This window comes from Motacilla alba, chromosome 1 (assembly GCF_015832195.1).
Source record: "Motacilla alba alba isolate MOTALB_02 chromosome 1, Motacilla_alba_V1.0_pri, whole genome shotgun sequence".
Classification (NCBI taxonomy): domain Eukaryota; kingdom Metazoa; phylum Chordata; class Aves; order Passeriformes; family Motacillidae; genus Motacilla; species Motacilla alba.
Window position 1 is genome coordinate 57,377,585 of NC_052016.1, and position 24,952 is coordinate 57,402,536.

General features: G+C 37.0%; 1 protein-coding gene across 4 annotated transcripts in view; it reads left to right on the forward strand.

The window, feature by feature from the left end:
* The window catches only part of PDS5B (PDS5 cohesin associated factor B), a 102,394-nt gene extending 84,130 nt beyond the window's left edge, over positions 1–18,264 (forward strand). Inside the window, exons 26-35 of one of the 4 annotated variants that reach the window (XM_038159750.1) lie at positions 718–832; positions 1,181–1,313; positions 2,129–2,248; positions 2,583–2,645; positions 4,836–4,981; positions 7,034–7,133; positions 10,666–11,108; positions 11,200–11,301; positions 14,180–14,321; positions 15,142–18,264. In XM_038159750.1, the coding sequence (XP_038015678.1) occupies positions 718–832; positions 1,181–1,313; positions 2,129–2,248; positions 2,583–2,645; positions 4,836–4,981; positions 7,034–7,133; positions 10,666–11,108; positions 11,200–11,301; positions 14,180–14,321; positions 15,142–15,177 (1,400 nt within the window). In that variant the 3' untranslated portion in view covers positions 15,178–18,264. Of the gene's footprint in view, positions 1–717; positions 833–1,180; positions 1,314–2,128; positions 2,249–2,582; positions 2,646–4,835; positions 4,982–7,033; positions 7,140–10,665; positions 11,109–11,199; positions 11,302–14,179; positions 14,322–15,141 lie in introns of all 4 variants that reach the window. The other 3 variants (XM_038159740.1, XM_038159758.1, XM_038159768.1) reach the window with 3 other exon arrangements.
* The last annotated feature ends 6,688 nt before the right edge of the window (positions 18,265–24,952 follow it).

Here is a 24,952-nt window from a genome sequence, read left to right on the forward strand (position 1 = left end):
ACAACCCTTTACTTTTTGAATCTCCAAGGGAGCTCGGCCTTCGGATTGTCATGATGGAGGAAAGACTTTCTTACAGTCCTGCTTAGGATTCTGAAAGTCTCAGAGAATGCTAGAAAATATTTTGAATGCTTTGAATGTCACAGTAGAGTTGTGCTGCTCTGTTTAGGTGGGATTGAGCCTTTCAAACTCAGTGCACTACTACTTTGTTACAGCTTTCATGTGACCTCCCACTCCTCTGGAAACAGATATTGTGGCAATTTGACTGCAAAATCCCTGCAGAAAGCCTTTGTTCTCTTGACAGCAAGGCTGCACACTGCAGTGGCCAAAGAAATAGTAGTGGCTTATCGTGTAGTTGTGCTGGTCTCACATCTTGCAGTCAACATGGATTTTGTGATCCATCCTCACATCTGCTTTTCAAAGTCCTTCAGAGTACAGGCTTTGAACTGAGGAAAGGATTGGGAGTAGGAGGTAACTGGAGCTGTATCTCAAGGTAGCTAGAAACAAGCAGCCCTGAGTGAGAGATACATAAAATCTTAATTGTTGCACGCATGAAACATGTGCACATCAGCCATGAAATGAAACATCATAGAGAAATGATAGGTCCACATGTGTTTATACCTTTATGTATGCTGACCTCAAGATTTGCCCTCTCCTCTTTGGTAGAAAAGCATACTTCTTGGTATGTATTTTTTTATGCATCTTTCTTCTGCTTTTCAGAGAAACTGTTGTCACTTCTACCAGAGTATGTTGTTCCTTATACAATTCATCTTCTAGCTCATGACCCAGATTATGTCAAAGTCCAGGACATTGAACAACTCAAGGACATTAAAGAGTAAGACCACTTTTAATAGTGTTATTTCTAACTGTATTCTAAGTGGAATTTTAATTCATTGTTGTACCCTGTTACACAGTCCAGCGTAATGATGCCAGTTACTTCTGTAAAATATTGAGAGAAATAGTATAGGTGCTTTTTTTAGCACTCTGTGATATTTTGTAGAGGAACCCTTCACCTTCTGCTAATCTTCCTTTCATTTTTCCAAAAGAACTGCTTTCTCAGAGTTAGACTGGTTCAAATTCGTAATACTAGTAAAAGCTGGACTTAATCATGTTCTCAAATGTGCTTTTTAAAGGAATTTCCCTTGTACTTTGGTTCATGTGGGATACTGTATTTCTCCTGTAGGTGCCTGTGGTTCATACTGGAAATATTAATGGCTAAAAATGAAAACAACAGTCATGCCTTTATCAGAAAAATGGTAGAAAATATCAAACAGACTAAGGATGCTCAAGGACCCGATGATCAAAAAATGAATGAAGTAGGTGATACTTTTTGATTGGAAATTGCATTTAATTATGGCCTGCTAATGTAAAGGAGTTGCTTTTTGTTTATACACCAACTTCAAAATGTCTTTCAATAGAATTGTATGTATGAAAAGATATTTCATTTACTGTAATAATTATTTTAGTTTGGATGGCAGTTATTTTCCTGTGTTTCAGCAATCCTTGCACATTTGCAAGGGAGTCGTAGTAGTTTTCAGTTCTTCTGTTTCTGTCTCAATAAGATTACTAAACACTAACTTTAAATCGATAGAAACTATAAAATTTACTGTTTAAATCTTCCACTGAAGTGCTTTTTAGTATTTCATTTCTAAAGTGCAAGAGTAAATTTAATAGAGGAAGAAAAATACATCAGAAATCTCTGGTATTGTGTAGTGCATGTATCAAGCCTTTTTTTTTTTTTTTTTTTTTTTTTTTTTTTTTTTTTTGCATCACATCATGTCCAGATTTGTCCCTTTTCTGCTTTTCCCACAGAAATGTGTTTTGGGTAGTGGGTGGTTGGGATGTGTGTGCTCATTTGATTAACTTTGTCTTAAAAACTATAGCAAGCATTACTCTTAAGTGCAGAAAGACCATGAAAACCATCAGACTTCAACTGTTAGACTCATAATGCTTTTGCTTTTACCATCTGTATTTCAGTATCCTGAGAGACACTGTTTAAGATGCAGGCTAGTGTTAAATATTTAAGATGATTGCTTTTGAACTGTGATTTCTTGTGGTCCTGTGCATGCAAGATACACTGTCTTTTGTCAAGATTTTCAATGAACTGGTTTTTAAATTTTATTATTTACAGAAACTATATACAGTCTGTGATGTAGCAATGAATATCATTATGTCAAAGAGTACAACATACAGTTTGGAATCCCCTAAAGACCCTGTACTTCCAGCCAGATATTTTACTCAACCTGACAAGGTATACTTTGGCATTTAATTTTTCTTGAGACAAGTCTGTTTAAATATTTGCTAGTTGTAATTCACAGTTGTTTTTCTTGAATATTTCTCGTAACCTTGGACTTCTCCCTCTACATTGTAGTTAAAAATGTATGTATGTATACGTTTTTATAAATATATTATATATATGTGCACACACCAATTTCTCTTGCGCCCTACTCCCATATTACTGTTCTAGTTTAAAAATTCAAAAGCATAAATGATCTAAATTAAATCTTTCAGTGCAATCTCCAGAATGTTTATCTCTCGTTCACTGACTATTGCTGTAATTGCCCCCACCCCCTTTTTTTTTACAGAATTTCAGTAACACCAAAAATTATCTTCCTCCGGAAATGAAGTCTTTTTTCACCCCTGGAAAGGTAGGTATGGTATGGGGGGGTTGAGGTTTCGTGCTGTGTTTGTGTTCTGGTTTCTTTGTTTTTGGAGTGACAGTTTTGTTTGCTTTCTTTGTGGGGTTGGGTTTTTTTTTTTTTTTTGGGTTTTTTGAAGAAAACTAGCCTGTAATTAATTAAACACTATGTTTAAGAGCACAGATTGTTTCTAGGTGTAGAGAAAGAGATGGGTAAAAGGAAAGGAGAGGATCCAAAACCACCCCAGTGTAACTCGTAATATTTTTTAAGTTGACAATCCTTTTTAGACTGCAGAAGACTACAATGTTGCATACAAAGTGGCAGCTATGGAAAACTCTAACAGAAGTAATTTTAAAAATCACATCATTAATCTTTGGCAAAGCTGAATGCCATTTTACAGTACCTTACAAGATAACTGACTGTTCTACAGTTTTGTTACTTTGTTCCTTCAGAATGTGCATTCTATCGAATGGCAGCGTTCTTTCTTCACTAAAACTAAACCCAGGTACTCTTTAGGATAGAGTTAATTATCTGGTAAAGGAAGTGACAAACTGTGGTTTTCATCTGGATTAATGCATCCTGTTTCTAGATGACAAAGAACATTAATTTGTTACCTTGTGAAAGAAGGAAATCTTCATTGCCCTTAACTTTGCTAATGAAGCATTAGCTGTCAGATAGTAACTTAATAATGAAGGAGGAGTGCAAGCTAGGAAAATAAGCAGATTTCTCTTTGAGAAATTAAAAGTCAACATTTATGGATTGGAATAGATCATCATTGAAATTCTTTTGAATCCTAAGTTAACTTTTATATTAGTTTAAATTTCTAGTGCTGAGTACTCTAGCTCTTCTTGTGTTATTTTGACACTTTGTAACAAACAGGAGAGGTGTATTTGACCACCAGAATTTTCAGTTTCTTCACTATCATGAGAGGAACATGAAATGAAAGTTGGTCTGGGGAGTCTTATTTTTGCGAGTGGAAGACTGGCTTAGGTGAATGTTAGGAGTGGATATAAGCATAACATAACACTGAGGGCAGGAGGGCTTTGAGTGTAGATTCTCTGGAAGAGGGGAGCTCTTTGTGCAGGCCCTCTTAGTCCCTCCTCAGCAATGAGCACAGCAATGAGTTTGGTGTGAATTTGAAAATCTCTTTGCTTTTGAGCTCTTTCAGCATACACCGATTAACATTTAGTTCTAAACTAATAGAAGTAAATAGTTAAGCTGGATTTAGTTCTCCAAGGTTTATTTTTGGAAAGCATATGCTATTTTTTTTTTTTTTTTTGTGCTCAGTGCAGAATGAATCTTTCTAAGTGTAAAATTCCCTCTGGCTATAAAAGTATAACCAGAACTTCATGGTCTGTTGCTCTGAAAAAAGAAATACCCATGGCTGATATGATATGCATGTTGAACTTTTTGTAGCTGTCACTAACTGCAGACATAGTTAGAATCTAATATTGAAGGAGAAGATGGATAATGAGAGATGCAGGGAATGGTCTTTAACTCAAAATTTTTGTACATGGGTGTTTGGCATTCTCTTTAGGAATAATTGAACTCTTTCAGCTCTCTCCCAAGATAGTATGAGCTGGAGGCATTTGGCAGGTCTGAAAGATAATCCAGTTAAATTAATAACCTGAAGCTCACCAGTGTCTGGAAATTGTGGCACTTAATAAAAACCTAACATTTTAAAATCTGTTCAAGAAGCATCAGAATTTTCTCCATGGTATTTGGCTTTTGAGATTCTCATTTATTCCCAGTAGAAACTAATGTGGTTGCCAGTAATGTCTCCTTTGCTGAAAGGGCCCTTGTGCTGCTATTTCTGCTTCGCTGGGCCAGGTGCCTTTCTGATGCAGATAGGGAACTGGTTCAGGTAGATAAATCAGCAGAAAGCAAATGGCACACAAAGTGACGCAGTGCCTGACTGCATGGTCCAGTGAGCACACAGCACTATCAATGAGAAGAGGAGAGAATCTAAGGCTAGAGAGAAGAATTACCAGCTTTGGTGGCAGCTAGTTATTTGATTGCAGCTCCCTCAGCTTCCTTCTGGTGTCTGTTGTAGCCTTCATATGACAATGTTTATCACTTTGTGTTAAAATTAACATAATGATTGCAGAAAGTGAAAGCTGTGAATATTTTAAGCATAGTACATGTTAACAATATCTGAACGTGTAGCTTAAAATAAAGGAAATATATTTTTGGTTTCAGCCCAAAGCAGCCAATGTTCTCGGAGCAGTTAATAAGCCTCTTTCGTCAGCAGGCAAGCAGTCTCAATCCAAATCTTCACGAATGGAAACTGTAAGCAATGCCAGCAGCAGTTCAAATCCAAGCTCTCCAGGAAGGATCAAAGGGAGGTTGGTAGACAACAAAGGATCTTTGATATTTCAAATATTTGTAATGGAAACTTTGAATACTTCTATAATGTTTTCTAAGTAAAAGACAAAATTCTTTTATCTTACATTGAAGTAAGGTTACAGTACCACATTGGTATAACTGAAACCATGAATATGGCTTTCTAACTCCAGAAATAAATTTTCTTTAAAAAAACCCAAAACAACAAAAACCAACCAAACAGAAACCCACCAAAAAACAAACAAGAACAACAAAACCCAAAACAACAAAAAGAAAGCCTCCAAAACAAAAACCCCCCAAACCCCAGAATAAAATTACATCCAGAATTGGCTGAAGGAGAAAAGGAAAGCCTCATATGTTTTAATTTTTTTTGAGGGCAAGGTTGGGGTTTTTTGGGTGTATTTTAGGTAGATAGATATATCCCCCCAACACGTATATGGGTATATGTGTGTGTGTACACACAGCTGCAGTCCCTGGGAACCTGGCTGTAATCCTACAAACACAACCCACCCAGGAAGAACTGGTAGGCCATTGTAGTGGTCCTGCATGACTTCTTCCTGTAGTCTTGCACTTTGCTGGACTTCGCAGACAAATATTTTTGGATTTTAGGTTAGTTGTGTGATGAAAAGGTGAGTGCACTGTAATGCTACATAAGTCATCTTCTAGTTATCTGTCTTTAAAATTATGGCTTATTTTGTGTCTGTTTTATAGGTTATTCATCAGTTTATGTATCTTATGTTCATTTTTTCCTTTTAACTGAAAGTCATATTGTCACTATTTTTTTTTCATGGACAGAGAGTGATTGTATAGCCTCCACTATTGTATTCTTTTTACTGTTTCACATTCTTTCAAGACTTAGGAAATGTTATGTTTGAATTTAAGACTTCTCATTTGGTACTTCTGTGACTATTCAATATATAATATTAATTTTAAATGTAGGGCAGTGTTTTACAATAAATACTTCTCCACTGGAAAGTCTGCAGAAAGGTTAATTTCGTACAAGTCATGCAGGTTCACATGCTGCACTATATTACTGGCTAATGACAGGTTCTAGGAATCCAGATTCTTCTCTATATCCAGCAAAATGAATCTGAGATCAAATTTTAAAAATGCTGTACTCACAGCCTAACATGTTCTATCATCTTCACGATCTCTCCAGTTCCCTTTAAGTTTAAGGGATTAGTGTTTTGGGTGGAGATGCCAGACAAAGAGAAGAGATGAGGAGGATTCAGGATGCACAATATTTCCAGTGTAGTCTGTCTGAATATGTGCAGGCAGATTTGCATCTTTTGAAAGGAGGTATAAAACCTAAGCTTCCCATTACATCCCAGTTAATACAGATTGTACACCTGTAGGAGTGATAGAACATCTTTCACTCACTATGCAGTGCCCAGGCCAGGGAGTTGAGTTTGTGTGTTTGAATACCACTTTTCATTTCCACACATAGCATATTTCTTTTCATTAAAAAAACGTGCACTGGTATTTAAAAATCTTGCTTCTGCAGATGAAATGAAATGACTTGTGTATTGGCTTTTGTGCGTTACCTTTTATCTGTGGATCTCAGTGTTTTACATATGCAGGAGGCATTATTGTCCACGCTTACATTTGTAGAAACTGAAATAAAAATACAATTGCAAAAACCAGAGGGAAATTTGAATTGCTGTTTTATTGCCTAAACCTCACCATAGGAAGATGTGTGTTCTTTGGCTGGTCTGTCTGTGGGGATCTTTGATGTCTATAGGAAAGTGTAGGCAATTGTATGCAAACACAGATCTCTTGCAACTCGCCCTCTTCTGTTTAAAAAGGCTGCTTATCTTTTCCAGTGAAAAAAGAAAATTGAATGTGGTTTTTATCCAAACATTTGTCTTGAGACTTAGGTGATGTGGCTTGTGATACTTAATATCTATAGTACCCACAGTGAAAGGCTCCTTCTGCCAAATTGTTCTTGGTTTATTAACAGATGTTTTAAGTGAAAATTGTTGTCCTTAGTATTTTATTTTCTGACTGCCCAAGGTATTATAATAATATGGGAAATATATGTTTATTCATCCTAGGCTTGACAGTACTGAAATGGACCACAGTGAAAATGAAGAATTCACACTGACTTCACCCTTACCAGGAAAGAAAACTGACAAAAGGGACGACTCTGATCTTGTAAGGGTGAGCTGTTAAAAATTAATGTGATGATATTTGAGATCATTCAAAAAATATGTTGAAACATGAAACTGAGCTGATATTTTGAACTACTGGAAAATGTGTTTAGAGTTGGATATGAAAAAAAAGTTCTGTTTCTCATAGAAGCATATAGATTGCAAAAGACCTTTAAAGGTCATCAAGTCCAGCCAATAACTTGAAGAGTGAAGTCCACCATGATGAAATCATATCCCTGAGGTTACAGAGGCTTTGGAGAGTTGTAGTGTCCTTACTAATTCTTACCAATGGATATATATATATATATATATATATATATATATATATATATATATATATATATATATATATATATATATATATATATATATATATATATATATATATATATATATATATATATATATGAAGTCCGGTAATAAGGAAGGTTCCTAATGAGGATGTAAAACATCTCAATCAGATGTAGTGCTTTAATATGTAAAAGAAGTTGCAAGCAGGCTAAATATTACCTTAAGAAATATTTATACCTGTATTAGAATACAGAAAAATAAACCACTGAAGAAAATTATAATTATATTGTAATTCTAAAAACAGGTCAAATAAAATAATAAGAATTTCCCTTACCACTACTAGGTTTCACTTCTTTGTGCCTTAATAGCAGTTGACAGTCTGTAAATTTTGTAGTATTTGGGATATGCATGAGAAAGTAACAAGATCAGATTTGCTAGAATTGGATTTTCTAGGCTGCATTAAAGATGTCCTGTATCTGATGTCACTGCTGCTTTATTTCTTTTTACTCTCTCTGAAATTTCTCTTTTCTCTCATTATGTCATTCTGGTGCGTTTTTCTGTGTTGCTTGGGACATAAGCTACTGACTAGTAAAAATTCCTGAACTTTGCTTGTCTTGATGTATAAATAATTATCTTATACTGTAGGAAAAGCAAACCGGTGTATAACTAAATAAGAAAAATCTGGAATCTCTTGTCAAAAAAAAAACCCAAAACACTTCTATAAACCCTAAAGTCTGAGAGTCCAGACAGCTCCTGGCATGCAACTCATGTTTAGGAGCATTAGTTTGAACTGGTAAGTACTGAGAAAGCTCAGTGATAAAGCAAATACAGGTCAGTGTCTTGAGTACTTTTGAGAGCATCATTCCACTTTGAATCTGTAAGCGAGTTGTTCAAGATTGTGGATTCAGAATTCATTTTTGGATTTTTGGAGATGGGGAGCAAATTACAGCAAGCATTAACTGAGAAGCAGGATTTTAATTGTGTAGCAGAAGGTCCATGTTCTAAAGGTATCACTTTTAGGATATTTGTCTAGATTAACACCTTAGATTAACAGATTAATACCTTAGTTCTAAAGTTGTGGGACACTGTTTAGCCCCAGGGAGTAACTTTGAAAATTTGCAGCAGTTACTTATTGGCTAAAAGGAGTTGCAGTGACAGATGTGCATCTACAAAAGCAAATAAAGTGAGGAATAACGACCATGTCAGTGAAGACATGAACTCACAGGAGATGTCATCATTGTTCAAACATTTTTCTTATTTTCTTCTAGGGTAATTTTTTTCCTTCAATTTCTTTTCCTTTTTACCCTCATATCCTTCCTAGATTTTCTTTCTGCTTTTCTTGAAAAAGGGTTTTGGTTAAAATGGAGACATGAATGAATATGTAAGCTGACCTGTATCTTATGTCACAAGGCAGATGTACAGGGAAAAAAAAATCTTGATTCAGGTTTTAAATGATGTATCTCTGATTATGTAGATGAAATTTCAACGTAAATTTCAATACTAATAAATGCATTGAAATACTGTAGTGTTACTATGAAACAAACATTGGTATGAAACAGAAATAGTGTAAATATTTGGACTTTTGGGTAATTTCATGATGTGAAATGAAAGAGTCATGGTACCCATGAAATGGTGGATGGGTAATACTTTCTGCTTTTATTTTTCTGAGGGTTGATTGGGGCGATATTGCCCTAGTAGCTGCTTATTGAAATCTTTGCACTGTTTATGGCTCTTTACTGTGCTCTTTAGAGAACTAGAGCATGGAGAGAAAAAGGAATAGTTTCTATGAATGTTTTCATATTCATAGAAATTATTCAGAATGGGTTCTACCTTTGTTGATATGTTAAAGGGAAGGGCTGCCATCCAGAGGAACCTTGACAGGCTTGAGGATTGGGCCCAGGGGAACATCAGGAGGTTCAAGAGTCCCAAGTGCAAGGTCCTGCACCTGGCTCCAGGCAATTCTCAGTATCCATACAGGCTGAGGGATGAAGGGATTGAGAGCAGCCCTGCAGTGAAGGACTCTCAGGGTCACTCGTGTATGAGAAACAGGACATGAGCCAGCCACATGTGCTCACAGCCCAGAAAGCCAACTGTGCCCTGGGCTGATCAAAAGGAGCCTGGCCTGTGGGGGCAAGGAAGGGATTCTTGATGTCTCTTGGGACCCTCATCTGGAGTGCTGTGTCCAGCTCTAGGTCCCCATTAGAAGACAGACGTGGAGCTGTTAGAGCAGATCCAGAGAAAGGCCACAAGAATGATCAATGGGCTGAAGCACCTCTGCTAAGAGGAAAGGCTGGGAGAATTGTGATTGTTCAGGTTGAAGCAGAGGAAGTTCTGGGAAGACCTTAGTGCAGCCTTCCAATATGACAGGGGCATGTAAGAAAGACGGAGAAAGACTTTTGACTTGTCCTGTAGTAATTGGACCAGGGGCAGCAGTCTTAAACTGAAAGAGGTGAGGTTTGGATTGGACATAAGAAAGGGATTGTTTACAGGGAGGGTGGTGGACACTGGAACAGGTTGCCCAGATGAGTTGTGGATTGTCCTATCATGGGAGATGTTCAGTGCCAGGTTGGATGGAGCTTTGAGCAACTTGGTCTAGTGTAAGGTGTCCCTACCTGTGACAGGGTGGTTGGAATGAGATGATCTTCAGAGGTCCCTTCTGACCCAAACTGTTTGTTTTAGGGCTTGGATGGGTTGTTTTGCTGCTCAGAGCAAATATTGGTACAGCTCTGACAATGGTGACTTGGCAGCTACCACTAATTCCTGTGCTTCCTTCTACGGTTGTAAAGTCAGGTTGCTCACTGTTCTGCATTAGTGCCTTGCCAGTGCCAGCATAGGCACTGGCAGCATAGGAGCAAGGCATAAGCACCCTGCAGCTCACAAGAGCTGAAGGCACATGCTGGCAATTCTGATCTTCTCTGTCTTTGTATTTTCCTATTGATAGAAATGCAGTTGTGGATGTTCTGTCCTACTGTGTTGGACACAGCAGAGGATACAAATGAGGAAGGCCTTACACACTTCAGGGTTTTAACTACTCACCTTTCAAATAATCTTTCCCCATTGTCTGGTATTTCATATGTAGGTGTGTGTTTATATTTTTGCAAATGTTTTTGAAATGGATATGGTAAACAATTTGAGACAACTTGTGTAATTTGAAGACACTGTCTTGTTGGAGGAAGCTTCTACGTGTGACTGTTCAATATGGCAGTTTAATTTTTTAATTTAATGGTGCAATCTTGCCTTTTCAGTCAGAGATGGAGAAGCCCAGAGGAAGGAAGAAAGCCACTATCACAGATTCAGAAGAAAAGCTAAGCATAGATGACCTGAATAAACTGGGTCAAGAGCAGAAGCTTAGAGGTAGTCAACGGGGAAGGAAGAGACCTGCAGTTGTATCAGAAGCTGATGAAACACAATGGCAAGAGGAAAAAAGGCTAAAAGAAGATGTGATAGAAAGTGAGGATGAACAGAACAGTCCACCAAAGAAAGGGAGAAGAGGACGCCCTACCAGAACAAATAATGGGGCAACGCCAAAGGAAGAACCAGCGGCAAAGTCATCAAAAAGGAGCAAAAAAAAACAACCGCCAGCAGCTGCAGTGGAAGAGGAGGAGGAGGAGGAAGAAAGGCAAACTGAAAACATTGAACAAAAACCAAAAGGCAGGCAAAATAGAACATCAAAAAGAACACAGCAGAGGTAAGTCCATCTTATTGTAAGCTGTGTGTCTTTTATCTTTGGACATTAGTTATAATTTGATGCTTTGCAATTTGGGTCTTCCTCAAAACAGAGCAGAACCATCTGAAACTAGTACAGTTGATTCAGCACAGTCTACGCCACAGAAAAGACGAGGAAGGTCATCACAAACACCACCAGCACAGCAAAAAAAAGTGTAAGTCTTCTAAATCTGTGTTTAGTGAAAATTAAATAATGCCTCTGTGCCCCCAAACAAACCTTCACTGAAAATATTTCAGAATGCTGTAGTTGATAGTTAAGAAAATAACTTGCTATTGTTATTTCTAAAATGTTTTCCTTAGCTGCTTCTCCTAGGGCATCTCACAACAGAGCAGGAGGCTGTAAGTAATTTTAATGTGCTCAGGTAGCATGTATGTAGCTTTGTTTTTTTGGGAGAAAAGTCAATAAAGCATACAAAGGCCTTGAAGATAGGGCTTTATTGGGACTTAAAGGAGAGGAAAGTGGTCTTGTTTGTTTCGGATAGCGGGGAAGAATCAAATTGTTACTATGGTGAAACAGAATTGTGGAGAATTAAGTTTATTCTGATTCTCCTTAAGTTAATGTTCACTTTCTAATTTGTGGCCTTCTTACTATCCACTTAAATAATTTTCATGTGGAAAAGATGTGCTGTGATCAGTGAAGGGTAGTAGCTTCTGAAAATTCTGAAGTGCATTAAGTTCCCAAATGAAGGTAAACTTGTTGTTGGCTAGCTTAGTATTTTTTTGTGTCTGCTATAGGAAAATACAGGTATCTGTACCTTTTCTGTACATGTATAGATAATATATGTAAGCAGAGGTGCACAAGGGGTTATTTGACCACTTGTATCAAACTGCAGCTCATGGAGAATATTTACTTTTCTAAAACCTGATATAAATTCCTTGGGGCACTACTTGTGGAAATCTGTCTGACCCTGTTGTATATCTCTGTTGTCTCTCTAGCTTTTGGGCTTAGCATCACATTGCTTTTCCTCTGGCAGTGTAGTGTACTGACTTGCCTTAAACCAGGGATCTTCCCTACTGGAGAACCTTGCCTGAACAAGCTTGTACCCTCATTTCAAATTCTGGGCTCACTCTGGATCACATGATCTGGCACATTGCATGCAATACATCCTGACCTTTCCAGTTTCCCTGCCTCAGGTCAGACCTATGCTTCTCCTTTACTCTGTAACCAGAAACACAGGACCAACACTGGCTGGTTACTCCAGAAGTCACTACTACACATGCAGTAGAGCAAGAGTTGGAAGCTGCTACTGCCACGCAGGGAAGACAAACCAACAGCTTATTGTTGGGTGATGTGCTATGTGGTGTTTGTCAAACATGCCTTTTACTAAATATTTAAATAACTTTTCTCTGTGAAGTTGGTATGTTTCTTTACTCCATTTTAAGCTGACAGTAAACTATATCACTACCCACAATCAGTAACAAGCACAGCTCTCATTCACGTGTATGTACATTGCTCCTGTCAGCTGTCAGGGTTCAAAGTTGTTGGATCTATTCTAGATTTCATTAAAAAAATAAATAGTGGGTTGTGTTTGTTTGTTTTATCAGACCACCCATATTTCGACTGATCTTTTTGCAAATCTGCAAGAAAAAGGTGAGACAGTAGCCATTTTTCAGTCTTCAAAGTGCATTGTAGTCAAGCCTTTCTCCCTCATCTATATCAGTTTTCACTGAACTGAGCCAGCATCATGTACCGCAAGATAAATACATTTACACCAAATGCTTAAAGCTTTCTGTGCTCCTTGGGAGTGGATTTGGCATAAAAATTTGGGATTTTGTGTATGAGGTGATAATGTATCCTGTGGGTGGTAATGTATAACCTATTTCTGATAGCAAATTGGGTTACCAATTAGCACACATGAACAGGCTTATTTTTGTGGTATGTGAAAGGAAGAACCTACCTTGTGAATAATTCTTCTCTTTCCTTTTCAATTTCTTTGCTTCTACCAGTCTTGGAGGACTTGAGTTGGGCTAATTTGTGTTAAGGGATGGCAAGTTGGTTGGTTTGGAAATATTATAATTGCTATGCAATTGAGACATTTTATTTTGTGTGAATTTTAGTGGTTCTCAGGATTGAAAATTCCTATCACTGTCATGATGTGATGGCATCAGAGTACAATTGTTTTGGATCTGTGCCCCCACTGGAGATTGAAGTCTGTCGGTTGTGTGCCTGGAACTGAGTTTCTGGTTTCATTTCAACCAAAATGACATCAACTTTGGGTGCACCAAGACTGCACCTGCAGTAAATGGGATGATTCATTGATTTGATTCTGAATTGTGGTACTGTAATGTAGGTGCAACTGTGGAGTTTTGGATACATTTGTAGTTGGCTTATTTTTAAAGGCAAGGGGTGTTGGCTAATTCTCATTTTAAGCAAATGGGTGCTTTCTGCTTGTGGCATAAATCCCATATCCAACACAGACAGTTTAAGATGTTGCTGACTAATTGTTCTTGATTTTCCTGATTAAGGTATTGTTATGCTGGTTATCCCTAAGGTAGCTTGGAAGATTTGCATTTTAGGTGTTAATTTCTTGGGTAGCAATATGGGTTCTTCTAGGTCTGAAAAAACATAGATGCAGTTATTCAGATTTGTTGTGTAAGAAGTCCTGGAGAAGTAGAGTACATCTGTTGATGGAATTGAATAGAGAGAAAACTAACAAACAATATTCAGTCTCTGGCTGTTTGGCTTTTCCTGTTCACTGGTTAGTGTTGTGTCAACCTACTTTGGCCTGTATCATGCCACTGAAGAGAAAAATCTGCCATGTCTATAGAGGCAAAATGTTCAACTTTGTGCTCCTGGCCCTCTGTTGTGGAAAAATTTTGTTACAAATGGTGTTGTCCAGCCTCCTAGTTTCACTTCTTTTCTGTGCACAGATAAGCTAGACAGGTGTAAAAGACAGCAGAATTATATAACATGAAATGGTCAGGCTGCTGTTTTTGTGAGCGGGAATGTTTGCTCTGGTATACTGTTTATACATACAAATTGCAGATGTACTGGTGCTGTGAAGCTGATCTTTATTTTTCTTCTCATTGTAGCCGTGCGGGGCGTTCCAAACAAGCAGCCAGTAAAGAGAATGAATCCAGTGAAGAGATGGACGTCTTTCAGAGTGGTTCACCTGTCAGTGATGATATTCCCCAGGAAGAAGTAATGGAAGAAGAGGAAGTTTCCACAATCAATGTAAGAGAAATGCCTGAGCTTTTCTTTGTGAGTCTTTATGGTGTTCTCTGTGTATTGATGATCAGACAATGACATCTGTTCTTGGAATGACTTCTCATTTTTAGTACTTAACCTTCCTCCTTTAAAATGAATGGGGTGGTTGTCAGCTGCCACTTTTGTGTAGTGGAGCTGCACTGTAGTTTCCTAGAGAAGCTGAATTTCTTAGAAAATACAATTTTTTATCAAGTATCTTGAAGTTTCTGTCCTGTGTAGCCTTTCTTATCTGTCTGCCAGAATTATGTAGCATCTAATGGGAATTATTTTCAAGGTAACTCCTGCCATTCTTCTCATCTAGATTTTAATAATGAATAAAGCTTCTTTATACAAAACAGACAAACAAAATGAATAGTACTGGAAAATAAGCATGGAGTCTTGGAACAGAATCCTAAACTGATCTCTTTCTCTTACCAGCATATGTTAAAATGAGTTCACTTTTATATTTATTTCATACAAATACATTGGCAATGTTAGTAGTCCCACTAAAACTGAGAATGCCTTCACAGTTTTGGATAAATCTGATGGTTGGAGCATCTGAGGGTATGAAAACCCTGAGAAAGGAAACTGCATTGTTGTGAATTCCATTAAGGATGTGGGCTCAGTAAATGAAGTTGGTCATTGACTGAGACTTGTACTTGTGACAAAATGAGTAATGAATGACACTGCATATGGATACTCAAACATTATTGAGTGAGCAATTTTTCTGTTATAAAATGTATTTGTTTTTGAATTTTTCAAAATTTTTCTGTAGAAAAAAAGTTTAAAATATCTATTCTCCAAATAGGTCCGTCGCAGAACTTCCAAAAGGGAAAGACGATGAGTGAGCATGTAGTTACCAGCCTTCCAGGTGAAAGCTTTGAAGAATGCTTTTAATATAAAGCTTGAGACTGAATGAAGCTGTTAGTTCACAAATGGGGTTGCTGAAGAAAAGACAAAACCTATTTTACTGCCCCTGCATTTGCAGTCCCTAGGTCACAAGCTTTAGCCACACACATGTTGATATCATTAACTGTGGATTTTTGTGAAATGTAATGTGCGCTGGCTTTGTAGACATATGAACTAAAGAAGAAAACTGTAAATAGTTCTTTTTTTAATGTTTCTGACTTATAAAGTGCTTGTATAGCTTTTATCTGCGGCTTTAAACTGACAGTACCCACTGTTTATTGGATCGATTGATTTAAAAAAAGAACAGAGTTTGTTGAAAATTGATCTCAAGCAATATCTGTCAGTGTTCGTATTTGTACTCTTGTTGACATTTAACTGTGAAAAACAAGTCAGTTGAACAAATAGTGCCACATTCTTTTGCCACTATTTGTCAAGGAGAAGAAGAAGAAGAAAAAAAGTCTTTGTTTCCTTCATGAATATAACCTAGTGTTTACCTTCACGCACCTACCTGTCATCAGAGGTGCTAAATTACTTTCTTTTACAGTTGAACAATATTGGATAGAATAATACAAGAGATGCAAATTTCGAAAGAAGTTTTGTTTTACACCTCAGTATTGATGCCAGACTTTTCTGGACTTGTAGTGGCATTGAAAATTCAAAAAAGGATTTAAAATATTTTAATTTTAAAAGTGTGTTATTAAATAATGTACTGAATACCCTACCCATTTTATCTTCCCCTATCAGTTTTTATTAATCTACTGTATCAATAAAATTCTGTAACTGAGTTTTTAATAGTCTAGTATGTTAATGTGTATAGATATTTCCTTCTGAACATGATGTTCACAAAGAGCAAATTATTACTACATTATAATATGAAATCTGATATATAAACATTAGTGAAAATACAGTTCTTATTACAATGTAAAGTTAATCACAAAGAGAAATTTTATTGATGCAGTGTGTCTTTATAAAGCTGTTCTTGAGAGCCAAGTGTTTTGTATTTTATAGTGAAGTTGCATGTTTATGAAAAATGTGCTGAAAATGGGATGTAATGTTTTTTTTGAAACTCGTATCTAGCAGTAGTATATGGTAGGTTGCCTCATGAGAGATCCTTTTATTGAGAGTTTATTGTACCTTTCTGTTTTGTTTTTGTTTTTTGAGCCAAATTTTTTTGGTATGAAGAGCTAAGTTTTTTGTTGAATAACCAGCTGTCAATTATTACAGTCAAGTTATTCAAGATTTGAATGAAGCTCCATTTTTATTTTGTGCTACAATAGAGAGAGGTTGGTTTGTGTTGGGTTTTTGTTTTGTTTTGTTTGGGGCTTTTTCTTTTTTTTGGTTTTTTTTTTTTTTAGTTATAATCTGTAAAAAAAAACAAAACCACAAAAGAGACAAAATACATAGAGCAGTATCCTGCATACAGTTTAACAGTTTACAAACTGTCTTTGAACCAAAATATATCAGTTACTATACTCTGCTTAGCCAAGCACACATCATAATTTCAGGTGCTGTTCTCCCTCTGATTCCCTACAGTTGACAACACGTGAGAAATAAATTTCTAATCTAAGAAAATTTTATTTTATTGAAAAATGGAACGTTTTCACATAATCCATCAATAAATAAGTTATTGTTGCAAGGTTGCCTGTAAAGATTAAAGGAAAGGATAATACTAAACCACAAATTCACCAATTTTCAAACTGTAAGATCACTAATAAAACAAGCAACCCTTAGAATTTTTTCATTATTCATTTTTTTTGGTACCACTAGGAAAAAGTATTATAAACAATTAGATTATTCTGCCTCATCTTAACTTTCCCCCTCTTCCAGTATTCTGCTTTTCAACATTTATACCTGTAGATGCAGGGGAAATGCTGACTAGGAAGGCAGTTATGGTTGATGTGAATTGACTTTGAAATAGTTGGCACAACGGAACTGGCTTACTTACGCTTCAGCAGTGCAAATGCAAGTTGTTGAGGGTTTTTTATGGTATAAAATGATTGAAAGCTAGCTTTGTATTTTCCTCTTTGACAGAATTGCACTGAAAACATTTATGGAAGATGTACCTTTAAGTCAATTTTATACAAAAATATGAAAAAGTAATGCTGAAACTGCTGCAGACTCTTGAGGCTTTATGTGCATAAACATGGTTAGGTTAAGCTTCATGGAATATTGATGCACCATTACTGATCATAATGTTTATTGTAAATTTAAACTATAGTTTTACAATTTAAATGTTGATTTCTTGAGTAATAATGTGTAAATCATTATTTCTTGAGAAATAGGCACAGCAAATATGTCATTCTTATATTCAAACCTCTTCTAAGTTCATTCTCATCTCGTATAAAGAAAATGAATATTTTATGTACTAACATTTTGAGATCTGCGTACAGTAGCTACAGTAGATTATAATTATGTATAAAAGATAAATTGCTAACATTCAGTTAGCATGCTCTTCTGCAATGATAATGTTAAGTTTATAAAAATGTACTGTATTACATTAAAAGATCAAATTGAACTCATTGTAACAAGTTCCAGTATGACATTTTTCTGAGATTACCGAAGTATCTTGCTGTACTTTGCAGCAAATAAATCTTTTGTTACATTTCCTTTTTTTTGCTGCAGTGCAACAGGAAACTTTCAGTGATCTGTAGTTCATGTGCAAAATCCAAACAGGGATTGTAATCTTTATACTAGTGTTTAAAAATAATTCAGTGATTCCAGAAGCATGGTGGTTTTTTACCTGTCACAGACTGAGATAATGAATATTTAGGGCTAGTTAACCCTATAATAGGAAGGAAATATGAAAGTGTTTGAAAGTTCTAATGTGACTATAGCTGTTCCACCTCAGATAATCAGAATCCTGTATTTACTATACTTGACTCTGCCAATTGACTTTATTTTCTAGCAAAATTGAACCCCTTTTCAAATATTTTGACACTTGCTGTTTTGACATTTGGATCTCTGTGAACAAAAATATTAGTTTACAAAAAGATACTAATATTAAAGACATTTTCACCAAAAATGAATATGCTCAGTTTGTGAGTAACTTGCAAGAAACTTAAGTCTTGAATCCTAAATACATTTTTCTGGCATAGCATTTGTCATCTGATACTCTAGAAAAGGCACCACCAAACATGAGAGGGGTGTGTGCAGTTTTTCTTGCTGCTTTTTTTTTGTCTGTGTAGGTTTTGACAGATTATCCAAGTCTGCTTTTGTGAATGCACACACTAGGTTTTGGATCCTGCAAGTCTACTTATCATTCATATTTATCCCTATCACTCTGTGGGGTTGATTCTTAAATGCAGTCATCCTGTGCACATACAAGTGGAAACCCAAGAACATTGTTTGAATATCCTCACAGTTGTACGCACAGAGGCTACGAGGATCTTAAAACAGGACACCAGCGATAAGCAAAATTCTGAGTTTGTAGATGGAATAATTTTGCAAACTTGCCTCTGTTTAAATATATATAGTGTAGAGATGGATACATCTCTACTTCATCCAAATAGGTGCAGTACATATTTCACAAATACTTTTTTAAAGAGATACATTCAGGTACGCCACTGTGTTTGATCAAGGCCTCATGTCTACAAACACACATGACTAAGATGAGTTCCAGATGGCCATCCTGCTACTCTGATGGTTATGTAATGACCAAAATGATAAAATTCACTTGACCAAGACCAGTCATCCATCAGGAGGAGTAGAAGAATCTGCATGCATTCTTTTTTCCTGTTGTGCTCACAGATTGCCATTCCAGTCTTTGCACCTTTGTTGGATGTTACCTTCACAAAAGATGTTTACAAATTTAGGTGCAATATCGTAACATTGACTGAAATTATTTCTATTCCACAGACAAGCAAACTTCCTGATGTGTCAGTAGGTTTGCCAAACATCCTCAGGATGCCATCAATGCGTAGTGTACAGCTTCTGCTATTTTGTTGATCATGGAAAAGTAAGAAGCTGAATGTTTGCAGTTGGTAAAGAAATACAGAAAAAAACCCTGCACCCAATTTGCTTTAAAGTTCATCACAATCTGCTCTCTAAAAGAGCCAATCTCTTCACAGTGGTCCCCATGTGCCACTGTATTTGTGTGGGCAGGATAAACATGGCCTTGTCCAGTGTGTCCAGTAAGGAAAAGGTTTCATGCTTGCATTTTTTTCAGTACCTCAGTACAGTCATGATGTGGTTTTTAGTAGTGCTTTCATTTCTGTAATGAAGATGTATATTGTATATTCTTTTTGGAACAGCAGCATCATATCAACGTAAGAGGGAAGAAAGCCTCTAAATACAGATTTCTACTCCGCAAATAAATATTTCAGTAATGATGCAGTATGTTGGAATTACTTTAACATACAGGTTCTTTGAAGGATGGATAACATAAGGTGTTTGATTTGGCTAGCTGTGCTTCCCCTGCTTGTATCCTACCTCACATATACAGACACAAAGAAATGCAGTATTTTGCAAATCAAAGCAGTGTTACTGAACACTGTCCCTGCTTACTTGGAAGTAATTTTGTTATTAAAAGAGAAATTGCAGGTCACAGATTTGTTAGTGGTTCTGAACAGATTCAGTGAGCTGATGGCTTCAGATAATATGTTCTGTAATACTGTGTCAGTATTGTTGTTTTTCATTATTTTTCTATTGGTAGAAGACAATTGCACAAGTTATGCCACGCAGTGTAAGAGAACATGAGAACTTAGTAGCAATACCAATAGTGGTAACTTCAGTTGCTGTTACAGTGTAGAAGATTGCGTTAGAATGAAACAATCTTATCCTCAAAAGCTTTTTCTTTACTATGGTGGGAAGACAAGCTCATAATGTAAAACAGCTTTCTTCCTGATCACAGCACCTTGAAATAGTCTGGTTTGTAACAGCTGGCTTTTTTTGGTAGATATGCTTTAAACTTGCAGGTTCCTGTGTTCCTTGTAGTATATTTCTATTTAGCAAAATTCAATTCTTGTAGGCTAAAGGTATTTTGAAGAAGATAAAAGTTTTTAATCCTTATTTAATAAAATAATAAGGTGTTCATTTTAAGCAAAGATGTTTTTGGGGGTTGGCTTTTGTTGGGTATTTTTTATAGCTATACTTATAGATGCAGTAACATGTTACATGAGCATGATGTGCATCACCATTTTTCTGGAGTCTTTGACCTGCAAGACACTGAAAGGCAGTAGAAACTGCCTTTGTGTTTTCCCCAAAATTCATTTACTCTTATCCTTCAATGACCATTTCAAAAGATGAATAAATGATGGTTTAATTATCTTTTGCTATAATCTTTATGGTTTAGGTGATGAAAAAACAACAGTGGGATCAAGTGTGTGGTTGGGTGAAAAGTGGGGTATTAGGGATGGGTTATTGATTTGAAAGATGCTGGAGAGATCACTAAAGAGTCGGGAATCAGCAGATAAATGAGGTAGGAATGCAGTTTCTTGATATGAGATGACCTGTGATAGGAGTGTTCTACTCAAGATGAAAGCTGAGATGGGGAAAACAAAGTTGGTGATGATGATATTATTATTATTATTTATTTAAGAGAGGAGAACTGACGATAGTTGCTTTATCTGATTTGGAGGAAAATGTGTAAGAACGTGCATAGAATTGAGATTATTATCAGGAGCATTTGTGGAAAGAGGGCAATGGCTACTGCTGAGGGCAAATGTCATTAGTAAGGAATTTGGAATAGTTTGGCAAAAGAGGATTCTAACCTCCATAGGTAGGAAGTAGGGCAGCATTCATTTTTGTGCTGCAGTAAAATTGGGGCAAAAGAGGTCAAGGTATAAGCCATTGGGAAACAAGAGCTTTCAAAGCTGCCTAGTAGCAGCAGCCCACACAGGTCCACATTGCAGATAGCAGCATTTAAGCATTGGAATGATGTTTCCTATCCTACAGAGCCTCTCATTCAATCTTTCAATGTGACCTCTTTTCTTAGCAGCATTTTGTGGAACCCTGATTATCTGCTCTTCCTTACTAATATCAGTACTTTCGTAGCAGCCTGGGATGATTCTCCCCTTCCTTCACATACGGATGTTCTCTTCTACAGGACAGTGTGAGTCCTCTGCCCAGTCACTGCTGCTTTTCATTCCTTTCAGAGGGCCCCAGCCAGGCAGGTTTCTGAATCTTTCTGTTAGTGATGTGGGCTCTTTGCTGAGTGGGTGCTTGGTCACTGAATGGCCTCCTCAGGGAAGCAGTCACAGCAACAAGCCTGACAGAGTTCAGGAGTGTCTGAATGACACTCTTGGTCATTAAGTTTATTTTTAGGCAGTCCTGTGAGGAGCAGGGAGTTGGACCTGATGATCCTTGTGGTTTCTTTCCAACTCAAGATAATCTGTGTTTCTAAATGCAGCTGTTGTGCTGCTTGTTTCACAGGCATTGAGCTGTAAAGCAAAAGCAGTCCTTGGACTGCAGGGTGTATTAAAAAAGGTTTGGACAGGTTTGGTAATTCACAAGAGAAGTAGTAGTAGCTGAACTGCTGCTACCTTTTGATACCTCATTTTCCCAACATCTAGTGAACCAACCTTCTTCCAAGGTTATAGGTAATAGTACTTCTACAAAATTAGGAAGGTGTCTTCCAAAATCTGGCCTGTGCTATCCAGTGAAATGGCAAGTAAGGACTCCCTTGAAATATAAGTAGCCAATTATGTGTTCCCAAATACACTTTGTTTTCTAAGTCAAAAGGAGGAATAATACAGAAAGATTCACTCTTTTCTTGCTCCTGGTTAGGGAAGAAACAAGTCTTTGGTAGGAATGTGAAAGAAAATGAAGACTATTGCAGTAGGGAAGATCAAGTTTTGCCAAACCATTTTTTGTAGTCATGGAAAGAACAGGAAAAGTTACTCAGGAAATATGTATCACTTCAACAACATTTAATGATTATATACTAGGGTGCTGTCCTGACAAATGTGTGATTGTGGGCTATGGGATATTACACTAATTCTTCATGGGATAGTATTTAATCTCTGTAAGGATCTAAAAATTAATTTTATTTTCATCTGAAGCTGTTCAGTTACTTTTATTGTTCATCTTTCTATAGCTGTTATTTGATATCTGGTCAGCATCCATTGCCTGTTTTCAATTTTTTCATTTAAACCAAATAGGGAAGTGAGAGATGGCCACGACACAGAATTGCTGGCATTTAGTGCTATCATATTTACTTCAGATGAAATATTTGATGTAACATAAGAACACTTTAAATCTGTGCTTAACTCATTAATATGTTCAAAACTTGTGACTTTGTCATCTTAGTTTCTGTGCTACTATTTGATACTGAATTTGGAACATTGTTTTATTTTGTGTTGTTTTCTGTTTATGCAAGAAAAAGTCCTTAGTACTGTGTATGTCCCTGCTTAGGACCCACCATCCTATTTAACTTCAAGACTTTTGAGGACTTCTAAATAGTTGTTTTAAGTAGCTGGATTGTCCCATTTTGTTATAAAGGTAAAAAATTGCCCAAGTGTTCCTCAGTTAAAATTTCTGGGGTGAATGACTGAGACAGCTGGAGGGCTTCTCACAGTGGATCCCCTGTTTGAATCTCTGGATTCCATGTTCCTGTTAATGAAGTGTGATGTTCCTGATAGTCATTACCTCTGCTAGATGTAGGGAGATACTAAACCTCACATCCTTTTTTCTAGTCTTTCAGCCACATTTTTCCATTCCTCTGTTGTGTTAATTTCAAAAGGAGTGGGAGTTTCATCTCTGCCAGGAAATTACTTCAAATCTTTAAATCATTTTCTTGTGAGCCTTTTGCTTTTATGTGTAATTTGTCTGTCATGGTCTTGATATCAAAAGGCATTTTGATGTTTTGTTGTTTTGGGGTTTTTTTAACCACATTAATTCAGACCTTTGGACATCTTAAGCTGTTCACTTCCCCTGCAGGCATTCTGTCCAGGTGTTCTGCTATTTCTAGCCAGTGACTGTACAACAGGCTAGTAGTCTGTGTCCAGGCCTTCTGGGAGATACTTTAAGTATCTCTGAGTGGTCAGAGTGGCTTCTGCCCAGACTCAGGTGACTTCTGGAACATTGAAGATTTGCTGTATTCGTGTTATTCCCTGTACACCTGCGTGCAGCCTCATCCATGCTCTTGCAAATCTGGATTTCACCACACAACTTCCATCATGAGAGCTCATGGGGGTCATCTGGCCCACTGACGTGACACAGCATGGTGGGTTCTTTTGAGAACCTTCTCCTGTGCTAGGCAGTAGCAAACTACTGCTAAACTACCAACTGCACTAAAAGGGGTGTAACATTTTTATGGAAGTGCAGGCCAACTCAGTTGAACGCATTAGTTGGTGTATGCACAGTGGATGAGCTTTGAGAGACACGAGCATTCTACTTGGATTTTCTGTCATTTGGTATCTGCTGCCAACATTTCCCTGCAGCTGAGAGGTGCTGAAATGCTGAGTATGAGTGGAGTGAGAATCCAGAACATGGCAGCTTTGTGTATGGCAAGGGGAACTCTCCTGTCCCACTTGCCAGAGAGAAATACAACCATGTAGGAACCATTGTTATTAAAGTAGCAGATGAGTGTATTTGCTTCCTTTCTGCCATTTCTGCTGTAACCCTTCTGAAACATCTGATATTATCATCTTCTACAGAACAGAAACTGAAATGCAACAGTTCTGTCATACATACATTTTTAAGAAAGGTCAGATGGGGAGTATGTACTGAAAAACCCAGGTGTTCCATGGTCTTGGCTTCTGTGCACAGCTGTGGCAACGTTTATTTGTAAGAACTCCAATGCCTGTTGAGTTGTGCCTCTTTCGTTTTCCTCATACACATTTACATTTTTTAATGTGCTGAAAAAGGTTTGAAAACAAGGTTTCAAGACTTAAGCATAGTATGTTGTTTTTCTTATTTGAACCATGGTTCTTACTTTTCATCATATGGTATAGACTGCTGTGGAAATAATGACTGTGAAGGGGAGAGCTACCAAACTAGGGAGAAGTCCTCATGGGAGAGTGGATTTCACTGTTGCTCTACACAACAGGCAGCATCTGAGTTCAATAAAACATTGGCAGTAGCCATGGAAAACTCCTCAGAAGGAAAGTGTCATGTGCTAAAAAAAAAAATAAAAATCAGCACATAGCCTCTTATCTATTGGGGATTTTGTATCTTTTATACCTTTCTGGGTTTTTTTGATGTTTCTGCCATGTTCCTTACACTTTTATACTGTTCCTTTGTCTTAGTCATGTCTAGTGACATAAATACAATTAAGGAAAACCAAGTTTATCTTAAGAAAAAGACTGACTAAAACTCCTGAAGTTCTGCCTGCTTTGTCATCAGCAGGTGCTTTCTCCTGTTTCTGTATGTTCCTGGGCTTTGATGAACAGCAGTGATTAAAAACAGGCCCTGAGAACAAAGGTTCATCCCCCCATCACTGGAACATGTACCTGTTTGCAGAGATCTGCTGTGGCTGAGAGCCAGAGCTCTGCAAGAGGAAAACTCATAAATGAAAAATGACGCAATGGAGTAAGGGAGTAAATATACTTTTCAAACCCTATGGGAATATCACAAGAAAAAAAAAAAAAAGAGGAGATTGACATGATCTTTTCAAGTAATGCAGTGAATTTTATATGGGTGGTGTTCGGGTGACTTACTGTGAAGTGTCTCTGTAAATAAAAAATCGAAAGTATTTCAGTCCTCTGCAAAGAAGAGTAAGTTCACTGAACACTGCATGGACAGTCATGTGATGACCAAGTCACACAACACTT